We start from the raw sequence: 24,999 nt of genomic DNA, 5'->3' as shown, positions 1-24,999 counted from the left end.
GGGAAATTAAAAACCAGAGCGTGTCAGGAAGGGGCAGAGGGTAGGGAGTAAAAGGTATAGTAATAAAAAGGGTAAAAGCAGGAACTAAGTGTCACAAAACATCTTTGAAAGTTCTCTATCTGAATGCACGTAGCATTCGTAACAAAATAGACGAGTTAATGGCACAAATACCTACATATGGGTATGATCTTGTGGCCATTACAGAAACATGGCTGCAGGGTGACAATGCCTGGGAATTAAACATACCAGGTTATTTAACGATCAGGAAGGACAGGCAGGAAGGAAGGGGAGGTGGGGTGGCTATGTTAATAAAGGAATGAATCACTGTAATACAGAGAAATTATATTGGGTCAAAAGATCAGGATAATGAAACAGTTTGGGTGGAGGTAAGGAATAATAAGGGGAAAAAAACACTAGTGGGCGTAGTCTATAGGCCTCCGAACAGTGGCAACTCTGTTGGATGGAGTATCAATCAGGAAATAGTTGAGGCTTGTAATAAGGGAACATCTATAATTATGGGGGATTTTAACTATCATATTAATTGGACAAATCAAATTGGGCAGGGCTGCCTTGAGGATGAGTTCATTGAGTGTATTAGGGATGGGTTTCTTGAGCAGTATGTAACTGAACCAACCAGGGGGCAAGCAACCTTAGATCTGGTCCTGTGTAACGAGATGGGATTAATTAAAAATGTCCTAGTAAAGGATCCCCTTGGAATGAGTGACCATAACATGGTTGAATTCCATATTCAATTACAGTGTGAGAAGGTTGGATCTCAAACAAGCGTGCTAAGCTTGAATAAAGGAGACTATGAAGGTATGAGAGCGGAATTGAGTAGAGTGGATTGGGAAAATAGATTAAAGGGTAAGACGATACATGATCAGTGGTGTACATTTAAGGAGTTATTTTACAACTTCCAAAAAATATATATTCCACTGAGAAGAAAAGGGGGTAAAAGAAAAGACAGCCATCCGTGGCTAAGTAAAGAAATTAAGGATAGTATTCGACTAAAAACAAGGGCATATAAGGTAGCCAAATCTAGTGGGAGGATAGAGGATTGGGAAAACTTTAAAAGACAGCAAAAAATAACAAAAAGATTGATTAAGAAAGGGAAGATAGATTATGAAAGTAAATTAGCAAAAAATATAAAAACAGATAGTAAGAGTTTTTATAGTTATATAAAAAGAAAAAGGGTGGCTAAAGTAAATGTTGGTCCCTTAGAGGATGAGACCGGGAAATTAATGGTGGGAAATATGGAGATGGCAAAATCACTGAATGAATATTTTACATCAGTCTTTACAGTAGAAGACACTAAGAATATCCCAACACTGGACAAACAGGGGGCTAAAGGGGGGGAGGAGCTAAACACGATCAAAATCACTAAGGAAGTGGTACTCAGTAAAATAATGGGACTCAAGGCGGATAAATCACCTGGACCTGATGGCTTACATCCTAGGGTCTTGAGGGAAGTGGCGGTAGGGATTGTGGATGCATTGGTAATAATTTTCCAAAACTCCCTGGACTTGGCAAAGGTCCCGGCAGACTGGAAAACTGCTAATGTAACACCCTTATTTAAAAAGGGCAGTAGACAGAAGGCTGGAAACTATAGACCGGTTAGCCTAACATCTGTGGTAGGTAAAATTTTGGAGTCCATTATTAAGGAGACAGTAACAGGACATTTGGATAATCATAATTTAATAGGACAAAGTCAACATGGTTTTATGAAGGGGAAGTCATGTTTGACAAATTTGCTGGAATTCTTTGAGGAAGTAACATATAGGGTGGATAAAGGGGAACCAGTGGACGTAGTGTATTTAGACTTCCAAAAGGCATTTGACAAGGTGCCACACAAAAGATTATTGCTTAAGATAAAAAATCACGGGATTGGGGGTAATATTCTGGCATGGATAGAGGATTGGCTATCTAACAGAAGGCAGAGAGTTGGGATAAATGGTTCATTCTCAGACTGGCAATCAGTAACTAGTGGTGTTCCGCAGGGGTCAGTGCTGGGTCCCCAACTCTTTACAATCTACATTAACAATTTGGAGGAGGGGACCGAGTGTAACATATCAAAGTTTGCAGATGATACTAAGATGGGAGGGAAAGTAGTGAGTGAGGAGGACATAAAAAACCTGCAAGGGGACATAGACAGGCTAAGTAAGTGGGCAGAGATTTGGCAGATGGAATACAATACTGGAAAGTGTGAGGTTATGCACTTTGGCAGGAAAAATCGCAGAGCAAGTTATTATCTTAATGGCAAGAAACTGGAAAGTACTGAAGTACAAAGGGATCTGGGGGTCCTGGTGCACGAAACTCAAAAGGTTAGTATGCAGGTGCAGCAAGTGATTAAGAAGGCCAATGGAATGTTGGCTTTCATTGCTAGGGGGATAGAATATAAAAATAGGGAGGTATTGCTTCAGTTGTACAAGGTATTGGTGAGACCGCACCTGGAATACTGCGTACAGTTTTGGTGTCCATACTTAAGAAAGGACATACTTGCTCTCGAGTCAGTACAAAGAAGGTTCACTCGGTTAATCCCGGGGATGAGGGGATGGACATATGAGGAGAGGTTGAGTAGATTGGGACTCTACTCATTGGAGTTCAGAAGAATGAGAGGCGATCTTATTGAAACATATAAGATTGTGAAGGGGTTGGATTGCGTGGATGCGGGGAAGATGTTCCCGATGATGGGTGAAACTAGAACTAGGGGGCATAGTCTTAGAATAAGGGGCTGCTCTTTCAAAACTGAGATGAGGAGGAACTACTTCACTCAGAGGGTGGTAGGTCCATGGAATATGCTGCCCCAAAAAGCTGTAGAAGCTACATCATTACATTAATTTAAAACAGAAATAGACATTTTCCTAGAAGTAAAGGGAATTAAAGGTTATGGGGAACGGGCAGGAATTTGGACATGAGTCTAGGTTCGGATCGGTCATGGCCCTGTGGGTAGCGGAGCGGGCCCAGGGGCCGTGTAGCTTGATCCTGCTCCTATTTCGTGTGTCTAATTCTGTTAGATTCAGGAGATGTTTCAGTGATAGTGCATTGGCGGTTAGGATCAGATCAGCCATGATCTTATTGAGTGGCGGAGCAGGCTCGAGGGGTCGATTGGCCTACTCCTGCTCCTATTTCTTATGGTCTTATGTTCTTATGAAACAATTGTAAGATTTTGTGAAAGGTTGGCATGGTTGAGAGTAAAGGTGGAACAGGCTGACAGGCAACACCTGTGCCAACATGTGCCATCTACCAAGTCCAAGATACTGTAGCTAATCTTACCTTTCCTAATTTCTTAAAGTGTACTGCCTCTCCCGCATCTTTTTCCAGGTACTGTAGATGACATTCATTGTAGTTACCATCGCCTGCTAAGCTTGGTATATTGCCATCTTTGGAGGATGCTACCCTGGATGGGCATTTTTAACAGAGACAAATTCATATGTGGTGATTATTTTCAAATCATTCTGGCTGCTCAAATCAGCATCTGGAGGTGAGGAATAGATTTCAAGAAGATGAGATTTGCTATCTGATCATGGTAAATATACACAGGAATAGTGAGAAAAATCAAAGCTAGATGGCAGACTGATGCTATACTGGGCCACGGCAGAGAAAATTATGGTTTCAGATGGACTGCTTTTTAAAATGTACTCATAATGCACTATGAAATATTGCACAGTATACATGGAAGACACTAAAAGATTACAAAATACAGAGACTGAGTTAAGTAAAGTATATGGTGGCCAGGCTTGAGCTAGCCACTTGAAAAAAATCACCAGGAGCTGTCCCAGCTACACAGAGGAGAAAAAACACAGCAAAATCTATGATTCTTATTGTTCTGCCAGAGCAGAATATTGGAACTGTTTGAATTGAAATGAGGTATACATCTCCTGACTGGAGACTACTCTGTATCTTATATAGAAATCACTTGATTAACCAAAAGCTACATTTTGCGCAACAGCGATACATCTGGCTGCCATGAAATAACTGAATTATAAATGGAAAATGCTAGAAATAATTAGCAGGTCCATCAGCATCTAAAGAGGGAAGCGATGGGTTAATGTTTCAGGTGCAGATTTTTTCATCAGAACCAGAGACTAAGAAACATTCAGGTTTCTTTATAGAACTGAACAAAACAAGGCGGGGGGGGGGGTGCACGGCGGAGAAGGAAAACAAAGAGTCAAGCTTGCTCAGTTGGTAATGTTCTTGCCTTGATTCAAGGGGATGTGAGTTGGGGCTGCACTCCAAGATTTGAGCACATAATCTAGGTCGACACTGCAGCTGCACTGTCAATGGTGTTGCCTTTCAACTGAGATAATGGAGGTGATTTTAGACTTCTGCCCGAAACGGACGTGAAACTGACAGAACAACCATGTTGCCTGCCTGAAGCCAGTGTCGGGGGGGCACAAGCCATTTTCAGCTTTGGGCCTCATTTAAATGTCACTGGCGAACTGCAGGCACCAAGCGAGTGCCCCACTACAGCGCGATGGTTGTGGGAGGCTGGGAAATCGGACGGTTCCTATGTTAATCCAGCTGGCAGTTCGGGCCAGGGGGATGGGTTCCACAAAAATAAAAATGAAAAATGTCACATTTCTGCAGCTGTTTTTTTGAGCAGTATCCAGCAGTCCTTTTAAGGACTACTGGTTAGGCCACTCAATGACTGGTACAATGGTCCATGCATGCTCCACCGATTTGTACCTAATAATTGCAACCAGCGTCCTACAACCAGTGTAGGACCCGATTTGCATATTTAAACAGTCTCCTGTTAGAAACAGGCAGGCGTGTTGGTCGCCCATTTACAACCCCACATGAAAATTGCATCAGGCAGGCATTGGGCGTCAATGCAGTGGCTGAGATGCCCCTGATTTTCAACTGTTTTCAAGATCTATAAAAATGCAAGTTCTTTCTAAACAACGTTAAGAAATGCATCACTGTACAAGAGCCAGGAAACTATCAGTAGGGGGAAATTTTACCCCCAAAAAAGGAGGGTTGGGGTCAGGTGGAGGTTAAAGTGTTAAAAAACTGAATCCCAACCCCAACCCACCTCCAACCTGCCCACTTCTAGTTTTAACGGGGGTAGTAGGATGTGGGACAGGCAGCCAACCCACTCTCAGGAGGGGAGTCGCCCATTGAAATATTATAATGAGGCTGCATGCCTCAGATTTAAGCACCATTTTAAATTTAACTCTGGCTGGTCGGGTTTCTCAGGCCTTGGGGAATGCGCCAGCTAAAGTAAGGCCAGGACTGCTGGATCCAGAAGGTAAGCGCCTTTACACTTACCTGCTGGATCCAGCGTCCCTGCCTCACCCACCTACCATGATCAGACGCCCAGCCTCCAAGGTCTCTGATCACCCCCACAAGGCCTCCAACGCCCCCCCCCATGAGGCCTCCGATACCCTCCCCGAGGCCTCCGATCAACCCCCCCCCCACCCCCGTGTCCTCCAACTCCCCCCTCGAGGCCTCCGATCCCCTCTCAAGGCCTCCGATACCCCCCGTTGTCGTGTATTGATTGCAAGTTTGACACCAGTCAATACGGTAATGTAATGTGCATTGCATTATGGGAACTACCTGGGAAAACGGCAATCGGCCATTTTACGCAATAAAGTGAACATCGCAGTTATAAGCCTGTCTGCCTGACTCTGATTTAATTCGACGTATCTACATGCTTGATTGAACGCATTAAAGCATAGATACAACATTGGCGACGAGGATAACGAACGGAATCATTTTAGATAGGTAGTTGCCCAAGTTTTAGTTAGCTAGGATGGAGAAGACCGGCATTCAAAATTTTGCATGCTTCATCAAGCCAGCCACGTTGGGTCCAAGATGGACGAGGTGGTTAACGTCTTTTGAGCTTTATGCCAACGGCAAAAGACTCATTATCGACGATACCACTACAGGTGCCACAAAGCAGAGGAGAAGAGCTCCACTTCTACACCTAGCAGGACCAGATGTCCAGGATATCTTTTCAACTCTACCGGACACAGGAGAGCCAGCAGACTACACGGCGGCAGTTAGTGCTTTGAATCACTACTTCGTGCCCCAGGTCAACGCAGCATTTGCTAGACAGACTTTTCATAAGTTGTCCCAGAAGACAGGTGAGACTGTGCAACAATTTGCTACTCGCTTGCGGCAGGCTGCTAAAGACTGTGCTTTTGGGGGGGATGCGGATAATCAAATAAGAGACGCTATCCTGAGTAGGTGCACGTCAGCCTATGTGCGGAGGAAATTACTAGAGGAAGGGCAAGGTCTAATGCTCGCCCGCACGTTACAATTGGCCTCACAATGTGAAAACGTCGATGAGCAGATGTCAGCCATGTTATGTACAGAGAAGGCGGAGACAGATACTGTTCGTCATGTTACACAGAAAAGAGGGTATTATGCAAAAAACTGGACAGAGAAACTGAAGGGAAATGGCGATAGGAATGAAAGGAAATGTTACAGATGTGGACACACAGACCACATGGGCAGAGATCCGAAATGTCCAGCACGCGGACAAACGTGTCATAAGTGCAAGGGAAAGGATCATTTCTCCAAAGTATGCTGCACAAAGGGTACAAAGAAACACAGTGTGAACAATGTAGAGGAACAAAATGACTTTGCATTTGCTGTTACTGGAAATAACGTGACAGAGAGACTTACCTTTTGTGTGGTGGGAGTAAACCTGAGAATGTTAATTGATTTAGGTGCAACTAGTAATGTGATAGATGAGAATACATGGGAAGGATTAAAGTCAGAACACATTAAGTGTCAGTCACATGTCCCTAAGACAGAGAGAAAGTTATTCTCTTATGCTTCTAGCCGACCACTGTCAGTTAAAGGTGTATTCACATGTGGGATTACAATAGGTAAGAGAACTGAGCAGGCAGAGTTCATTGTGGTTAAAGGCCATGGAGAGCCGTTGCTAGGAAGGGAGACAACCATGAAACTGGGAGCTTTAAAAATAGGCGCAGATGTCTCAGCTGTGGTAGATGTAAGACAGCTACTAGAACAGCGGTATCCAAAGGTGTTCCAGGGAGTAGGAAGGCTGAACACAAAACAGATCAGTTTGTATATCGACCCACAAGTGAAGCCTGTGGCCCAGCCACTCAGGTGTATACCATTCAACTTAAGGGGGGCAGTAGAGGCCAAAATAAAACAATTGAGGGACATGGACATTATTAAACCTGTAACTGGTCCCACCCCATGGGTAAATCCTGTGGTTATTGTACCAAAAAGCAGATAAGGATGTAAGGTTATGTCTAGACATGAGACGAGCAAACCAGCCAATAGTGAGGGAACGATAGGATCGCGCGGTGTCCGCAGCCTGTTTCAGGTCCAATCCCGTTTTTTCCAGCAGTCTTTGCCGGATGTAAGTGGAGCTGAGGCCTGTGATAAAGGCATCGCGAACAAGCTCGTCGGTGTACACTGTGGCTTTTACATCTCGGCACTTGCAGTCTTTGCCAAGCATTTTCAGGGTGCCTAGGAACTCCTCCACCGATTCCCCAGGTCGCTGTGCGCGAGTGGCGAGCAGATGCCTAGCATACACCTCATTCGTAGGCTGCTGGTAATGCACCTTTAAGATGTCGCAGGCGGCCAGGTACGTGTCGGCGTCTTGGATGAGGGGGTAAACCCGGTGGCTTACCCAATTCCGCAGAATTCCGAGTTTCATACTCGCAGCGTCCGTAGCGTCTTTGACGGCTGCGGAATTGTCCAGGAAGAATTCCATACACATAAACCAGTGTCCGAAGCATGCTGATGCGTCCGGAGCATGCTGATCCAAATCCAAACGTTCGGGTTTCAGGAGTTGATCCATTGTGTTGAAAAATAAGTTAATAAAATTGATGTGCCTCAATTATCCCGAGACTCGATGTTAGCGGAACAAAACAAGGCTTTTATTAACTTAGAAGATAACACGCAGTGGAGAGAGGTATCTTCCATCTGGAGCTCTGCAGTACTGGATATGAGGCCAGACTGAGCTGGCTTACATAGAGGCCAGGTATGGGCAGAGCCCTAAACACACCACATTCCATACATTCCAATATACAATACAATGGTGAGGAGAAACCTGAAACCAACCACAGTCACAGGCAATACAATGGTGAGGGGAAACCTGAAACCAACCACAGTCACAGGCAGTGATGAATGGAATATTTCATCACAATACAATCCCCACCGTTGATGAGATACTCCAAGGTATGAACGGCTCGACGGTGTTTAGTAAGCTAGACCTGAAATGGGGTTATCACCAGCTAGAAACATTGCAAACCAGTGCACTTGCTCTTTGCTATTCCACTGCCAAATACGCCTGCCCTGCATGGGAAAGGTCTACTCATGCCAAGAAGATGGATGCCATTCTGAATGCAAGCTGCCGATTTATCACAGGTTGCGGGTATCGCTCCCCCTGATATAAGAAAAATGGTAGCCAGCAAGAAAGAGCGACTTCATCAAACATCAGATGAGAGACACCCTCTGCATTGTCATACACCTACACCCAGCCGCCTAAAGTCAAGAAAGAGCTTCATGAACAGTGTTGTTCCATTACAATCAACCTCATTTGAAGCCTGCATCGCCTTGTGGAAAGATCGGCTCGCCAGTCTTGAACAACCCCCAGCGATGGAAATTTTACTTGATGAAAGCCTTTCCCCAGGAGTTAATTGCAACTGGGCAACCTGGAAGTGCCTTAACAGATTTAGGACCGGTGTAGGTTGCTCAAAGTTGTCACTAAGCAAATGGGGATATTCAACTAGCCCGACAACTTGTGAATGTGGAACTGAGGCACAGACTATGCAACATCTCCTGCAATGCCCATCATTAGAGGAACCCTGCACTGTTGCAGATCTTGCCGAATTCAACAACAAGGCGCAAAAATGTGTCCAGTTCTGGCTGGGCTATGTATAGACTGTCCGTGGACACGATAAGAAGAAGACCAGCTAGAACTGACCCCTGAGTCACGAGAACTCACAACGTTTGCAGTACATAACGGAGTATACAGGTACAAGAGGCTGATATTCGGTGTATCTTCAGCTAGTGAGCAATATCAGCACGAGATAGCTAATGCCTTAGCTGGAATAGAGGGTGTTGAAAACATCTCAGACGACATTATCGTGCATGCACACAACCAGGAAACACACGACAGATGCCTGCACGCTGTCATGACCAGACTAATGGAAAGTGGACTGACACTAAACTCACAGAAGTGCCAATTCAACATGGACCGATTGATTTTCATGGGAATCCTGTTGTCTGAAAAGGGCATCGGATCAACAGCAGAGAGAGTGCGAGCGGTGGCAGAAGCTCGGGAGCCAGAGAATGCTACAGAGGTGAGGAGTTTCTTGGGACTCGTTGGGTACAGTAGCAGATTCATCCCGCAGTTTGCAACGCTATCAGAGCTACTGCGAAGCTTGACGAGAAAGGACACACCATTTAAATTTGGGTCACAACAGAAACAGTCATTCAGTGCACTCAAGGAAGAGTTGGCCAGAGCCGGCACTTTAGCATATTTTGATAAGGACACACCAACCAAGATGATAGCAGATGCCAGTCCTGTAGGTTTAGGCGCAGTACTAGTTCAGGACCAACAGGGACAAGAGGCGCCAATATGCTATGTAAGTCGTAGTTTAACAGACTGTGAGAGGAAATACTCTCAAACGGAGAGAGAGGCCTTAGCTCTTGTATGGGCTTGTGAGAGGCTGCATCCATATGTGTATGGCCGAAAATTTAACTTTGTGCCCATATAGAGAGATGGGTACTTAGATTACAGCCATACGATTTTAAGGTGATACACATTCCAGGCAAGCAAAACATTGCAGACCCACTGTCACGATTGCTGGGGGAGACAGCAAAACAGGAGAGACATTCTCATGGCTCAGATGAATACGTGAGATTTGTAGCTGTGAGTGCGACACCAAAAGCACTCACTACTAGAGAGGTGGAGGAAGCCTCTGCTACCGACCCAGAGCTGATTGAGGTACGGAAGGCAATCACAAACGGACATTTTGAGAACTGTAAAGCTTATGCAGCAATTGCAAACGAGCTGTGCGTAGTGGGGTACCTAGTTCTTCGGGGAACACGCATCGTGCTACCCACAGTGTTACACGCACGAGCCCTGGTGTTAGCACATGAAGGACACTTGGGAATAGTTGGAACAAAGCAACATCTCAGAACCAAGGTTTGGTGGCCTGGCATGGACAAGGCAGCTGAAAAACACTGTAAAGCGTGCCACGGCTGTCAGATAGTAGCCAGACCCGACCCACCTGAACCGTTGAGACCAACACCATTACCGGAGGGCCCCTGGCAGGATGTAGCTATAGACTTACTGGGACCCTTGCCATCCAACCACTCCATTCTTGTGATAGTTGATTATTATAGTCGCTACTATGAATACGACATCATGACCTCCACAACAACAGAGAAGGTTATTGATAGTTTAGAGTCAATCTTCAGCCGTCATGGTTTGCCAATCACCTGCAAGTCTGATAATGGTCCCCAGTTCAGATCTGAATTATTCAAAGAATACTGTGAAAACAACGGGATCAAACACCTGAAAACGACAGCAAAATGTGCTCAGGCTAACAGAGAAGTCGAGCGCCAGAATGCATCGCTGATGAAGAGAATCAGAATTGCTCAGTCAGAAGGACTAGATTGGAAACGTGAACTTAGAAAATATGTGACTGTGTACAGGAGCATTGACCATGCCACGACAGGAAAGAGCCCGGCAGAGCTGCTCTTTAAATGGAAAATGAGAGGAAAGCTGCCAGACATCACAGAGTCGCGTGCAGACATGGAAGTACGTGACCGGGACGCAGAACAAAAAGGCAAGTCCAAACTGTACGCAGATGAACAGCAGAGAACACAATACTCAGAGGTGGAAGTTGGAGACACGATGCTGGTATGGCAAGACAAAGTGGACAAGTTCACCACTCCTTTTAATGCCACACCCCACAAAGTTTTGAGTAAAACAGGGAGTCAAGTAGTAGTAGAATCTCCAGACGGAGCATGCTGCTCGAGAAACACTACGTTTGTGAAGAAATACAGAACCAATGGACCAAAGGAGACACTCCATGAGCAGGAGGAAACACAAGGGACTGAGGACAGTATAGTAGACCCTGACACACATACCACTGTGACACATGCAATACCCACTGACACCAACATGTCAGACATACCCAATACAGCCAGACCTCAAAGGGTTAAAAGAAAACCCCAAAGACTGTCTGATTATGTCACAACATAAACTGTGCGAGAACTGCATGGAGGATGTTAAATATTTAAACCTGGGAATTATTTAGTTGTGTGGTAAGACACAAGTTTGTAAAAAGTTTATAAACCAAATAAGTTATGCAGTGTTATTGTAAGCAACTGTTTGTAAACTGCAAGTTTGTTTCCAAGGAAAAGGGGGATGTCGTGTAATGATTGCGAGTTTGACACCAGTCAATACGGTAATGTAATGTGCATTGCATTATGGGAATTACCCGGGAAAACGGCAGTCGGCCATTTTATGCAATAAAGTGAACATCGCAGTTATAAGCCTGTCTGCCTGACTCTGATTTAATTCGACGTATCTACATGCTTGATTGAATGCATTAAAGCGTAGATACAACACCCGTGAGGCCTCCAATTACTCCCCCATGAAGCCTCCAATTTCTTCCCGCCCCCGAGGCCTCCGATCCACCCTACAGCCCCCGATTACCTTTCTAGACTCCCCCTGCCCCCCCGCCCGATGCTCCTCCGGCCTCGATCGTCCAGCCCCCGGCCCCCACATGACCCCTCCTCAACCCCCCTCCTTTCTGCTGCCTCCTGCGTTTCCCGACCACTTTCTAGCCTTCCCGCTCCCGACCCACCTTCAAATTAAAATTCCAGCCAGTATCAACAAAACTGATGGCTTTATAACCAGTTCTCAGTGGAAGATCACTTACATGAACATTTTTCAGAAAGGGAGATATGGGCAGGATTTTCATTGGGCTGTGGAGGCGGGATTGGAGGCATGTGGGGGGTTGAAATCACGATATCGGGGGGCCGAACCCATCCCACCCCCAACCCGCCTCCATGCCAGTTTCAAAGGAGGCGGGTACCCGACCAGCACTGGGACCCGTCTCCCCGAGGCGGGAAGGAGATTAGTGCCAATTAACTGCCAGTTAACAGGCAGTTTTTAGCCTAATCCCTATTTTCATTGGTGAAATGTGGGATTCCTGATGGCTCCAAACCACGCCAAGTTAGCGAGGCGGGCCGGCGGGATGAAGGGCTTGGAGGGGTTGAGATGTCCGGTGTTCAGGTGAGTGATGGGTGCATGAGTGCAAAGTTAGCGTGTTTGGTGTGTTTAAAGTGTTTAAAGAAGTTTTACTTACCTTTACAGCCTTCCTTCCTTCCTTCAGGTCTCGGGAGTCCCTCATCTCACCGGCACAGAAAGCAGAATGGCCGCGATCTGTCAAAAATTGCAGCATTCAGCTTTCTGTTCCGGAGAGATCTCTAAATCATCCTGAGAGGAAGGAATTAACTTGGAGTACAGATTGTCAGTGTTTGACAGCTTCAAACAGCTGTCGAACACTGATATTTCATCTGTCAAAAGGTCTTGACAGATGAAATATCAATCTGTGATGTCACCTGTTGCTGGGTGGCCCTTAATTGGCCTTCTGAGCCCGCTGGGCGAGCTCAACAAGGTCAATCAAGTCAAAATCGCGTGGGTTGGCTAGATCTCGATGGAGGCGGGACTACAACCCTGAAAGTTGTAGACCCACCTCCTACCCACCTCCTCAATGAAAATCCAGCCCATAGGGTAAGTTATGATATAAAGTTCTAGCATTGATTTTAAGACTCCCAACAAATTAGGACTGTTCGCCATAACACGACTGTGCCTGTGCTGGGAGTAAGGAGAAGTGGCCTTGCTACATTCTGAGGCTAGCCCCTCCTGCTTCTTATAATAGTCACCCTATGTAGAAAAACCAGCTGCAGGAAAGTTGACCAGCAGTGCCATTTGCTAGCGATGGGGAATTTGCAAAGTCAACAAATAAATGCTAATTACAAAATTCACCAGGACTCAAATGGAAAGTTATAAACATAGAAACATAGGAGATAGGAGCAGGAGTAGGCCATTCGGCCTCTGGAGCCCGCTCCGCCATTTAATGAGATCATGACTGATCATCCAAATTCAGTACCCTGTCTGTGCTTTCTCCCCATATCCCTTGATCCCTTTAGCCTCAAGAAATATATCCAACTCCTTCTTGAATATATTTAATGAATTGGCCTCAACTGCCCTGTGTGGCAGAGAATTCCACAGGTTCACCACTCTCTGGGTGAAGAAATTCCTCCTTATCTCAGTCCTAAATGGCTTACCCCTTATCCTTAGACTGTGACCCCTGGTTCTGGACTCCCCTGCCATCGGGAACATCCTTCCTGTCTTCTGTCTAGTCCTGTTAGAATTTTATAAGTTTCAATGAGATCCCCTTTCATTCTTCTAAACTCTAGCGAATATAAGCCTAATCAACCCAATCTCTCCTCATACATCATTCCTGCCATCCCAGGTATCAGTCTGGTGAATCTTCGCTGCACTCTCTCCATGGCAAGAACATCCCTCCTCAGATAAGGCGACCAAAACTGCACACAATACTCAAGGTGTGGTCTCACCAAGGCCTTGTACAACTGCAGCAAGACATCCTTGCTCCTCTACTCGAATCCTCTCGCTATGTATGAAGGCCAACATACCATTTGCCTTCTTAACCGCCTGCTGCACCTGCATGCTTACCTTCAGCAACTGGTGCACAAGGACACACAGGTCTCATTGCACTTCCCCTTTTCCCAATCTATTGCCATTCAGATAATAATCTGTCTTCCTGTTTTTGCCCCCGAAGTGGATAACCTCACATTTATCCACATTATACTGCATCTGCCATGCATCTGCCCAATCACCCAACCTGTCCAAATTGTACTGGAATTTCTCTGCATCCTCCTCACAGCACACATGCCCACCCAGCTTTGTGTCATCTGCAAGCTTGGAGATATTACTTCTAGTTCCCTTGTCTAGATCATTTATATATATTGTGAAAAGCTGGGGTCCTAGCACCGATCCCTGCGGTACCCCAGTAGTCACTGCCTGCCACTCGGAAAAAGACCCATTTATTCCAACTCTTTGCTTTCTGTCTGCCAACCAGTTCTCTATCCAAGACAGTACCTTACCCCCAATCCCATGTGCTTTAATTTTACACGCTAATCTCTTATGCGGGACCTTATCGAAAGCCTTCTGAAAGTCCAAATACACCACATCCACTGGTTCTCCCTTATCTATTCTACCAGTTACATCCTCAAAAAAATTCCAGTAGATTAGTCAAGCATGATTTACCTTTTGTTGACTTTGTCCGATCCTGTCACTGTTTTCTAAGTGCTCTGCTATTACATATTTTATAATGGAATCTAGCATTTTCCCCAGTACCAATGGCAGGCTTACTGGTCTATAATTACCTGTTTTTTCTCTACCACCCTTTTTAAATAGTGGGGTTACATTAGCTACCCTCCAATCCATGGGAACTCTTCCAGAGTCTATAGAATTTTGGAAGATGACCAGCAATGCATCTACTATATCTAGGGCCACTTCCTTAACTACCCTAGGATGTAGATTATCATAGAAACTAGGAGCAGGAGTAGGCCATTCGGCCCTTCGAGCCCGCTCCGCCATTCAACGAGATCATGGCTGATCATCCAAACCCTTAGCACCCGGTCCCTACACCGACAGCCATCCCACCCAATCCCTATCCCCCCGTAACCCCACGTATTTAATCCCCCCTAACACTAAGGGCCAATTTTTTTTTTATCATGGCCAATCAACCTAACCTGCACATCTTTGGACTGTGGGAGGAAACCGGAGCACCCAGAGAAAACCCACGCAAACACGGGGAGAATGTGCAAACTCCACACAGACAGTCACCCGAAGCCGGATTTGAACCCGGGTCCCTGGCGCTGCGAGGCAACAGTGCTAACCACTATGCCACCGTGCTGCCCAAGTGCCGATGTGCGGGTTAGGTTGATTGGCCATGATAAAAATTGGCCCTTAGTGTTAGGGGGGATTAAATACGTGGGGTTACGAGGTTACGGGGTTAGGGCTTGGGTGGGATGGCTGTCGGTGTAGGGACCGGGTGCTAGGGTTTGGATGATCAGCCATGATCTTGTTGAATGGTGGAGCAGGCTCGAAGGGCCGAATGGCCTACTCCTGCTCCTATCTTTTATGTTTCTATCAGGCCCTGGGGATTTATCGGACTTCAATCCCATCAATTTCCCTAACACCATTTCCCTACAAATACTGATTTCATTCAATTCCTCCCTCTCATTAGACCCTATGTTCCCCGACATCTCTGGGAGTTTATTTGTGTCCTCCTTTGTGAAGACAGATACAAAGCATGTATTTAATTGGTCTGCCATTTCTTTGTTCCCCATTATAAATTCCCCCAATTCTGACTGCAAGGGACCTACGCTTGACTTCACCAATCTTTTGCTCTTCACATATCTATAGAAGCTTTTACGGTCAGTTTTTAAGTCATAAAGTAAGTCATTTTTTGCTTAATTATCCAAAAATACAACGTAGCTTTAAAGGTGGCCAGGCCTTTGGATCAGTTATGTGCCCATTTAGTATAGGCGAGGTGAATGCCAGCGTGCAACTCACGTAAACTTGGTGAAACTTGGCCTGGAACCTTATTTGAGTAATTATTCTACAGGAATGAGGCTTTCACTTGCCAGCGACTCTCCACAAAATTGATAGTCTCAAAATCCAGCCTGCTGTGAATTGGGCACTGAAGTCATGCTTCTGATTTTATGAGCATTTATGCCCCCAACAAACCTCTGAGCTGACAGCAGTGCCTCATTAAAAAAAGGACTTAAAGGGCAGTTGTCTGTAATACAAGTAAACAGCAGTGGGGAGTCTTGAATGAGTGTAAGGAAAGGGTGAGTCAGTACAGAATGGAGGAGACTGGTTATAGGGAAGAACACACTAGAATGAGGAGGAAGGTGGAAACTGCAAGATAAGTACTTGGGAATAAAGTATTATTGCTGTACGTATCCCTTGTCTAATCTGTTCTAACAGATGATTCTGTTATATGTAAGTAATACAAATGAGAAGTTTGGCAGAAAGACTTGTACATGGAGACGAGACTGGGTTTCAACATGCAAAAATGGGTGGATTAGGGTTGGGTCAGAGGTAAAAATTAAAAAAAATCTCAAACTCAACCACAATCTGCCTCCAACCTGCCCAATTCTGGGTTTAATAGAGGCAGGACAAGCGACAGGCAACCAACCCACTCCTAGGAAGCGGGTTGGCAACTTAAATATTTTATTCAGGCTGTCAGCCTTTGATTTAACATGCTTTGCTGGTTTAACAGTGGCTAGCTGGGTATCTCAGGCCTTGGGAAACCCGGCAGCTGAAGGGAGGTGAGGACAGCTTTGGGGAGAAGGTAAATGCCTTTACAGCACTGCTTATGGGCCAGGAGCAGCAGGAGTGCTTCTCCCCGGCCCCCCAAGCTCCCCCCACCCATACAAAGGGTCCTGGGGTTGATGATCGGAAACCCCCACCCTGGTTTGGGATCGGACCCCCGCCACCCACCGGGTCATGCATCGGACCTACCTGGTCCTGCGGCCTGCCTCCAGGGTCCTCCCCGCCCATCTGGAAGCCAAACTTGTCAATCAGGCTGACTTCTGGGTGAGAAACCTGTCAAGTACAAAAACATAGCATACGGGGAAACTTAGACTTCCGAGTATATAACCTGCCCTTGTTAATATCCAAGCCACATCTTTTTACTTTTTTGATACTGTTTTTTCTTTGTGTTTTATTCTACTGCAAATATTTTTCATGAGTCAAATTTAAATAGAAAAAGTAGGCACAAAAGCCCTTTTGTGACTTAGGGGGTGATTTTGCCAGCCCTGGGGAGGCGGGTATGGAGGTGGGACTGCCAGGAAAATGGCAGAAACTGGGAGCGGGTACCAAACCTGCCCCAACCTGCCTACGTGCCTTCTTCCCAGGAGGCGGGTCCCCGATTCGCGCTGGGACCCGTCTCCTCGAGGTGGGAAGGGGATTACAGCCAGAGGATTGTCCCCATTTTTCCAACACTACTGCGGGCTTCTCGATGTCGTGAAACCCCGCCAGTGTCAGCGAGGCGAGCAGTGGGTCTGCGGGGGTCAGAGGGTTCAAAAAGTGCACTGTGGAGGTGAGTAATGGGTGCAAGTGTGGAGAGGTAAGTATGTGAGGTGAGTGAAAAGTCTTAGAAAAAGTTTCCTTACCTTTGTTTCTTCCTGCAGGCTTCAATCATTGGGGATCCGGAGGCTCCAGTGTCTCCATGGCAGAGATGACAGAATGGTTGCTGCATTCTCCAATGCAACAGCCATCTGATTTCTGCTCAGGAAATAGGTTTGAATACAAGGACTCACCAAACAACAGAGAATGTCAGTGTTTGACAGCTTCTCAAAGCTGTCAAATGATGACAATTCATCTGTCAAAAATGTTTGACAGATGAAACATCATACGCTGACGTTCTATGTCACCGGCTTTCCCTTAATTGGCCTGCTAAACCTGCTGGGTGGGCTTAACAAGGTCAATCAAGGGAAAACAGCGTGGGTTGGCCAGACGTTGATGGAGGCGGGACTAAAACCCGACAAGCAGCAGTCCCGCCTCCATCACGTCCCCATTGGCAAAATCACCTCCATAGAATCCCCAAATGAACGGGGATCCTAGCCCCCAGTTACCGGAATGGCACAAAATGATTTAGAGTAAAGCAAGACTCTCAAACAAACCCCTGTTAAGCTGCAGCTTTTACAATATTTATACTGCAGATATTTGTTTTAAATGTTTAATTTGAATAAATGTTACACTCAATGTGAAAATAAAATAACACTGAAAGTCACATGCACCTTTTTATGTGTTTTCCTAGGTTCTGGTATGAGAATGCAGGGGTGTTTACCCCAGCTCAAGTAACACAGCTGAAGCAAAGTTCTCTAGCGAGTGTGCTATGTGACAATGGTGACGATATTCAGCAGGTCCAGACAGATGTCTTTTTAAAAGCAGAGTACCCTCAAGGATATGTAAGCTGTGATGAAATCCCAAAAATTGATTTGCGAATGTGGCAAGATTGTTGTGAAGGTCAGTTCAATCCAATATAAATTAAAATGACTTGTACTGATACTAACCTTTGATTCATTTCAATTAATGTTGGATCATTTTTGTTGTGTAGAACAGGTAAAAAAGCACAATTTACTTTCACAAGGAATACTGCCTAATGTCTTAGGCTTTTATGAGATCTACTCATATATCCTGTTTTCCCCTCTCTCAGAAGCTAGGGCTATTATGTCCTTGGAAGATTTTCAAATAAAGTAAAGATTTATCTAGACTTTTTTGTACGGTATTAAATATTTTTTTAAAACATAAATCCAATTGGCTTTGCTAGGTGGTTTGTGAACTTTTTAAAAGCTATATCCTGAAATATATACAACACAGTGCATGCTCCCAATATTCAAATTCAAATGATTAGTATTCAAATTTGTCATCTGAAATATCTAATGTATGGAAATGTATTTGTCTTATTCTAATGCATTATTGGTAGCAGAGACCCATAGTTTAATGAAACCCTTTATATTGCGTCTCAATCTGGGATATGCCTTAGAAAGACAGGATGTTAATTACCTCAGTGGCATTGAGGTATTCCTACATTACAACAGTGACCACATTTCAAAAGTACTTCATTGGCTGTAAAGCACTTTGTGACATCCTGAGGTCGTGAAAGGCATTATATAAATGCAAGTCTTTCTTACTTTGTTTCATAATGAAATAATGCCAGTTCTTTGCTTAATTCCTTTCAAAATGTCAACAGAGACCTGTGGTCAAAATTGACACCAAGCCAAAGAAGGAGACATTAGGACAGGTGACCAAACGCTTGGTCAAATAAGTAGGTTTTAAGGACTGTCTTAAAGGAGGAGAAAGAGGTAGAAAGTTGGAGAGGTTTAGGGATGGCTGAAGGCGTGGCCAGCAATGGTGTGGCAAAGGAAGTGGGGGATGCAGAAGAGGCCAGAATTGGAGGAACACAGAGTTCTCAGAGGGTTGTAGGGCCGGAATAGGTTATCATGATAAGGAGGGGTGAGGCTATGAAGAGATTTGAATACGAGGATGAGAGTTTTTAAATCATGGTATTGCTGGACCAGGAGCCAGTGTAGGTCAGCGAGCACAGGGTGATGGGTGAACAGGACTTGGTGTGAGTTAGGATACCTGAAGCTGAGTTTTGCATGAGCTTAGGTTTATGGATGTCGGCCAGGAGAACATTTTAATAGTCAAGACTGGAGGTAACAAAAGCATGGTGAAGTACACTGCCAGAGAGAGCAAGAAACCAATATCGCAGGAGAAAAAGGAAATCCATCCTATCTGAGATCATTTCTGTTATTAATTATAACATTCTAAAGTAAAATTAAGAATGCAAACTTCTGTAACAGCACATATGTGACTTCCTCAGTGCACATATGCTGGAGAAATTAGAAATGGTAAACTAAACCTATTTCTAAAGTGTTTAATTCTTTAGGAAAATTGAGATTTATTGAGCTGCACTTAAACGAGTTTAACTTTGAGGGTTACACAGTTTAAAAACAGTCTCCATGATAACATATCAAAAATGATGAACAATTCTTCTTCTTGAGGTTGATTTTCCACCCTAAGTATTTTTTCATTAGGTTGCTTTTTCATAAAGGTATACATGTCATATGCTATCTGCATTTGTGTGACCATTGATGTCCTACATCTGTTTGTGTGCATGCTTTAAATGTCACGTTCATGACTATTGTATGTACCTCCTTTGTTTTGTCTCTTAGAATGTTGTGACAAGAATTCCATGTTTTCTGTCTGTTGCTCCTGAAGTGTGTTCTTCTGTTACCTTATTTATTTGTTGTAAGCTCTTCTTTCAGGTCTTCTATCTAATGTTCGTGATTTCCATAATCGCGTATCACTACTCATCCAGCGCTACAATCATATCTACCACCGTGTTCGTAATTACAAGAAGAGAGGCGAGTTGGTTGCAGTTTTACTTCTCTGTAAAATTTCCAACTGGTATAAAGTTTACGGGGTGGAGAGGTGAACAGTATTATGGTGCTTGGTTAAGTTAAGAATAACGCAGGGTATACAACAAAACATGTTAAAATTCAAATATTTTGAGATCTGAGGTATTTTTCTGTTATTCTGTGACAACCTACGGGGTAATTTTCACCTTCACCACTTGTGCCGTGATCTGGCGGAACAGATGACTCATCTTTTCATTTCCATTGATTTCCACTCTGCTGGTTTACCACTCAAGCTGTGATGGTGAAAATTAACATCTCATTGTTGTCACACCACATTATTGTTCACTGTTATTCATGAGGTAAATTTCTTTGATACTTACTTTACCCAATTGTGTCTGCACAATTTCTTTAGTGAAGATAACGTGCCGTCCTTACCTGATCTGGCCTATATGTGACTCCAGTCTCACATCAACGTGGTTGACTCTTAATTGCCCTCTGAAGTGGTGTAGCAATCCACTCAGTAGTATCAAACCGCGACAAAATAAATTGCAGTGGTTCAAGCAAGCTCACCATCACCATCTCAGGGCAACTAGAGATGGGCAGTAAATGCCATCGTTGCTGGTGATGCCCATATCCTGAAAATGGATAAGAAGCAAAATACAAGACTCAACTTCCCGGCACAAACTTTCCCGAAACTGCTAGTAGCATTTCTAGAAATGCCACATACGTCAAGAGATTTTAACTATTTCTAGTAAATATATCTGGCAAGGTAACTGTTTCACTTATAATCAGGAAAACTTGGCTCATGACACTGTAAAAATTAAACTCAGTTACCTGGAATTTCTGCAAGGGGTTCGCCTGATCTCCCTGCATTTATACCGTTTCTACTGAAATCGTGGCGGTAGATCAGGAGAACTCCCATGAAAATTCTACCCCAATATATTATAAGGTAACGCACACTTTATATATTGTACAAGATAAATATCAGGGAGCTACAAAGGTAATAATTCCACTTCAGGCTTCAGATAACATCTGAAAACTACTCTAGTTAAACTCCTAAGGTTTCTATCATCTACCCCTACACCTCGGTGAAATGAATGCTTGTAATTCAATGCCCAGTATTCAATTTCATACTTTAAGTGAGTATTAATATTTTAAAGATTTGCAATTCAAGGATGCATAAAGAACAAGTGCAAAGAAATTCAAAGACTACTCTATGTATATTCAAGCCTAATGTAGCAATGACAATCTTTCCTTCAATGAAATGATTGCTAAATGTGTACAGTAAAGCTGTGCCATTCACTTGACTCATTTGCACTTCCAGGTTTGCGGGAGCCCTTTTACCATATGCATCAGCAGCTCATAAGACTGTCTAGGCTGGTGACTTATCTCGAGGAGACAGTATCAAAACCTGTTGTTCGAGGCGAGTCTTTTTAAAAACATGATTGAAAAAATATATTTCAGTGTTCATGCATTTTATCAGCGGGAACAAATGCAAATATTTTAAAGCAGTACTATACGGAAGCATTTAAGTTCCACGTCAGACATCTTTGATATGAAAATCAAAGATCTACTTCAATGTAGGACATATTGAAATATATTTCTTTCAGTCTTATATAATTATTTTTGAATTGCGTCTTCGATCCTCTTAAAATGAGAAAAAACTGCCTGTCAGTTTCTGCTGAAAGTAATGGAAATTTCTGACTGCTCGTGCTGGGAAGGAGTTAATTGTGAGCAATCTTTTACAAATCTAGAGTAGGCTAAGAAGTAACACAGAGCTTGTTTCTGCTAAAATAAAAAGTTATTCCAAAATATAAACTAATCAGAATTCTGATTATGTTCCTTTTGCTTGCAGCATAGATATATATCAACAAATTAACTAATAAGGAAAAATCTAAGAATGTAAGATAAAAATTTAGCTGATGTGCCCCAGATTTTGCTTCATTTTTGTGCATACATATAAAAGCTTTTAGTGAAGAACACTTGCCTGGATGAATGCAACTCCAACAGCACTCAAGAAGCTCGACACCATCCAGGACAAAGCAGCCTGCTTGATTGGCACCCCATCCACCACGTTAAACATTCACTCCCTCCGCCACCAGCGTACCGTGGCTGCAGTGTGTACCATCTACAAGTTGCACTACAGCAACTCGCCAAGGCTTCTTCGGCAGCACCTCCCAAACCCACAACCTCTACCATCTAGAAGGACAAGGGCAGCAGGCACATGGGAACACCACCACCTCCGAGTCACACACCATCCTGACTTGGAAGTATATCGCCGTTCCTTCATCGTCACTGGGTCAAAATCCTGGAACTCCCTCCCTAACAGCACTGTGGGAGTACCTTCACCACATGGACAGCAGTGGTTCATGAAGGCGGCTCACCACCACCCTTTCAAGGGCAACTAGGGATGGGCAATAAATGCTGGCCTTGCTAGCGATGCCCACATCCCATGAACAAATATTAAAAAAAACAGATAAACATCAAGGCTACTGTTAAATACATAAAAAGAGCAATGTTCCAGCAGAGTAACTTCAGAAATTGAGGAAGTTGAGTCTTTTGATTAGAAGTGAACAATTTAGTGAAGATTCTAAATCTGTTTTGTTTGATTGCAAAACAGCCATTAGTAAAGTGCTTTTTTCAGACTGCGCAACAGAATAAGTTTAATATACGGGCTACAGTTCAAAATCAACAGCTACACAAAGCCTTTTCACTAAAATTCATGTCTGTACCTGCAGCTGTCTGTCTGTCTGTCTCATGTGCTTGTTTTCTAAGGCTGATTTCACTCTTGTGTATATTACATTGATAGAGATTATAGTATGAAACATCAATACAGGTATTTTCATTGAGTTCAGAAATTAATTTTCTGCTCAGATTATCTTTAACATAACAAATTAAAACTCTAACAGAAAATGCTGAAAATACTCAGCAGATCAGGCAGCATCTGTGGAGAGAGAAACAGAGTTAACAGGGGGGATTTTAACCCCCCAAAAATGGGTGGGTTTGGGTTGGGTGGGAGTTTAAATTGTTAAAAATCTGAATCCCAACCCCAACCCACCTCCAACTTGTCCACTTCTGGTTTTTACAAAGGCGGGACAGGGGATGGGCAGCCAACCCGCTCCCAGGCCGCAGCTTGGCACTTTAAACGTGATAATGAGGTTGGAAGCCTCGGATTGAAGCTGCTTTGTAGGTTTAGCTGTGGCCGGCCCAGTTTCCCGGGCCTTGGGAATCCCGATAGTTGCAGCACTCCTTGTGGGCCGGAAGGAGCAGGAGTGCCCCTGCCCCCCCCACCCCGCCCCCGGCTGCTCTCGATCCCCCACCATCAGAACCCACCAGCCCCCAACCTCCCATACACTCCCCCAACCCGGGATTGGACCCCCCTGGGTTCCAGAATTGGACCACCCCTCCCAGGATCGGCCCACCCCTCCTGGGATCGGACCACCCCTCCCGGGATCTCGGATTGGACCACCTCCCGAGATCCGGGATCGGAACCCCCCCTCTACTCCCCCCGGGATCGGGGTTCAGACCTACCTGGGGCTGCGGCCTCTTCTCCAGCGGTCCCTGGCTGACTGGAAGCCAAGCCTGTCAATCAGGCTGATTTCTGGGCAGGGAACCTGTTGGTGATGTCATATGTACGCTGTGGAGTTAAAGCGCCTCAGCATGCGGGTAAACCCAGACTTCCCCTACTGCCCCACCCACCACCACCCCCGCCCCCCCCACCCTCGACCTTCAACGTTTCAGGTTGATGACCTTGCAAGTACAGAGACAGGGAAAGGGGGAGATAGAACAACAAGGAAGGTCTGTGATAGGGTGGAAGGCAGGAGAGATTAAAGTTAAAACAGGTTAATGGTGCAAGGCAAAAGGGAGTGGTAATGGGACAAGTACAGAAACAAAAGATGGGTCTGGAGGAGGTGTAAATGGCCACAGCAAAAAAAGAATTTTAGCAGAGGTTATGATCTGTTTTTTGGTCAGCAGGTGCTGGTAATGATTCTTCTGTGGCCATTAATAATGAAACAATCTTATTAAACTCATTAAAATCAAATTAATTTTAGCAACTACCTTTCATTCTCTTCTTCCAAGTTTTACTGAGCAGAGTGTCCACAGCGAATGCTCCGCCCAGTAGGCTGTTAAAATTGAATTAGGATCCAAAGTACATCATAGAACTCTGAGTTGCATAGAATTATGAAGCTGCTGCCTAATTCAAGTGCGTGCCTCAGCCATAGAGCGTACGGCTCTGGGAAAAATGGCGGCGCAGCAGGGATCGAGTAATATGTCCACTACCTCTCATTTTAACTCGGCTACTGCCCCATTTCCACCAGGCAGATGGAGCTAAAGGCCCAGAATTTGCTGTGAGTAATAACAGCGAGCGAACAGTGTTAACTGTTATTACTCCTTTGAAACTGACCGCAACTTCAGGATTTAGCGTATGAGCATTCTAACGCGGAAATCCTGAAGTTGCGGTCAGTCACTCACTGCTCCGACATGGCTGTGTCTTGCCCCCACCCCCCACCCCACCATTGTTGGCAATCTGTGTAATCAGTGAAATCAGGGAAACTGATGAAAACTTTGGCTTTTCCGCGGTAATATCGCTGTTAAATACCCCATTAAAAGTTAGACCCTTTTGGATTAGGTGTAACTAGAGTTTTAACAGCCTTTTAACTGCTAAACAAAGATTATGGCCCTGAAAAACTAATTTTAATTTTGTGGAGTGTCAAATATATCCTTTTTAATAAAAATTACAATTTTTAAGAAACTTTAAGGCCTAGAAATTCAGTTGGGCGCCATTTGGGGCGCCAAGCTCGCCTGGGTGCCGGAATTACCGCTGCGAGCGGAGCCACTTGCGCCATCCCGATATTCAGTTTCTGCGCCCCAAACAGAAGCGGGCCGCTACTCGAGGCTCCCCGCGCCCCACTTGGGGCGCTCACCCTGAATATCGCCGCGCTAAGGGCCACAGCGCCACACGCTGCGGCACGGCACGCTGCGGTACTGCAGGCCTTCCTCCCACTGTTAAGGGGGAGGTGC

General features: G+C 44.7%; 1 protein-coding gene across 1 annotated transcript in view; it reads left to right on the top strand.

Annotated features, from left to right (window-relative positions):
* LOC147114870 (peroxidasin homolog) overlaps window positions 1-24,999 on the top strand; it is a 1,146,739-nt gene that overhangs the window by 1,042,716 nt on the left and 79,024 nt on the right. The window contains exon 19 of the mRNA XM_085992898.1: window positions 17,871-18,079. Within this exon, the coding sequence (XP_085849024.1) occupies window positions 17,871-18,079 (209 nt within the window). The remainder of the gene's footprint in view (window positions 1-17,870; window positions 18,080-24,999) is intronic.

This window comes from Somniosus microcephalus, chromosome 7 (assembly GCF_052327205.1).
Source record: "Somniosus microcephalus isolate GS21.2 chromosome 7, FLI_Smic_1.0, whole genome shotgun sequence".
NCBI classification, from domain to species: Eukaryota; Metazoa; Chordata; class Chondrichthyes; order Squaliformes; family Somniosidae; genus Somniosus; species Somniosus microcephalus.
Note: the sequence above shows the minus strand (reverse complement) of the source record. Positions and strands in the feature narration are given on the sequence as shown.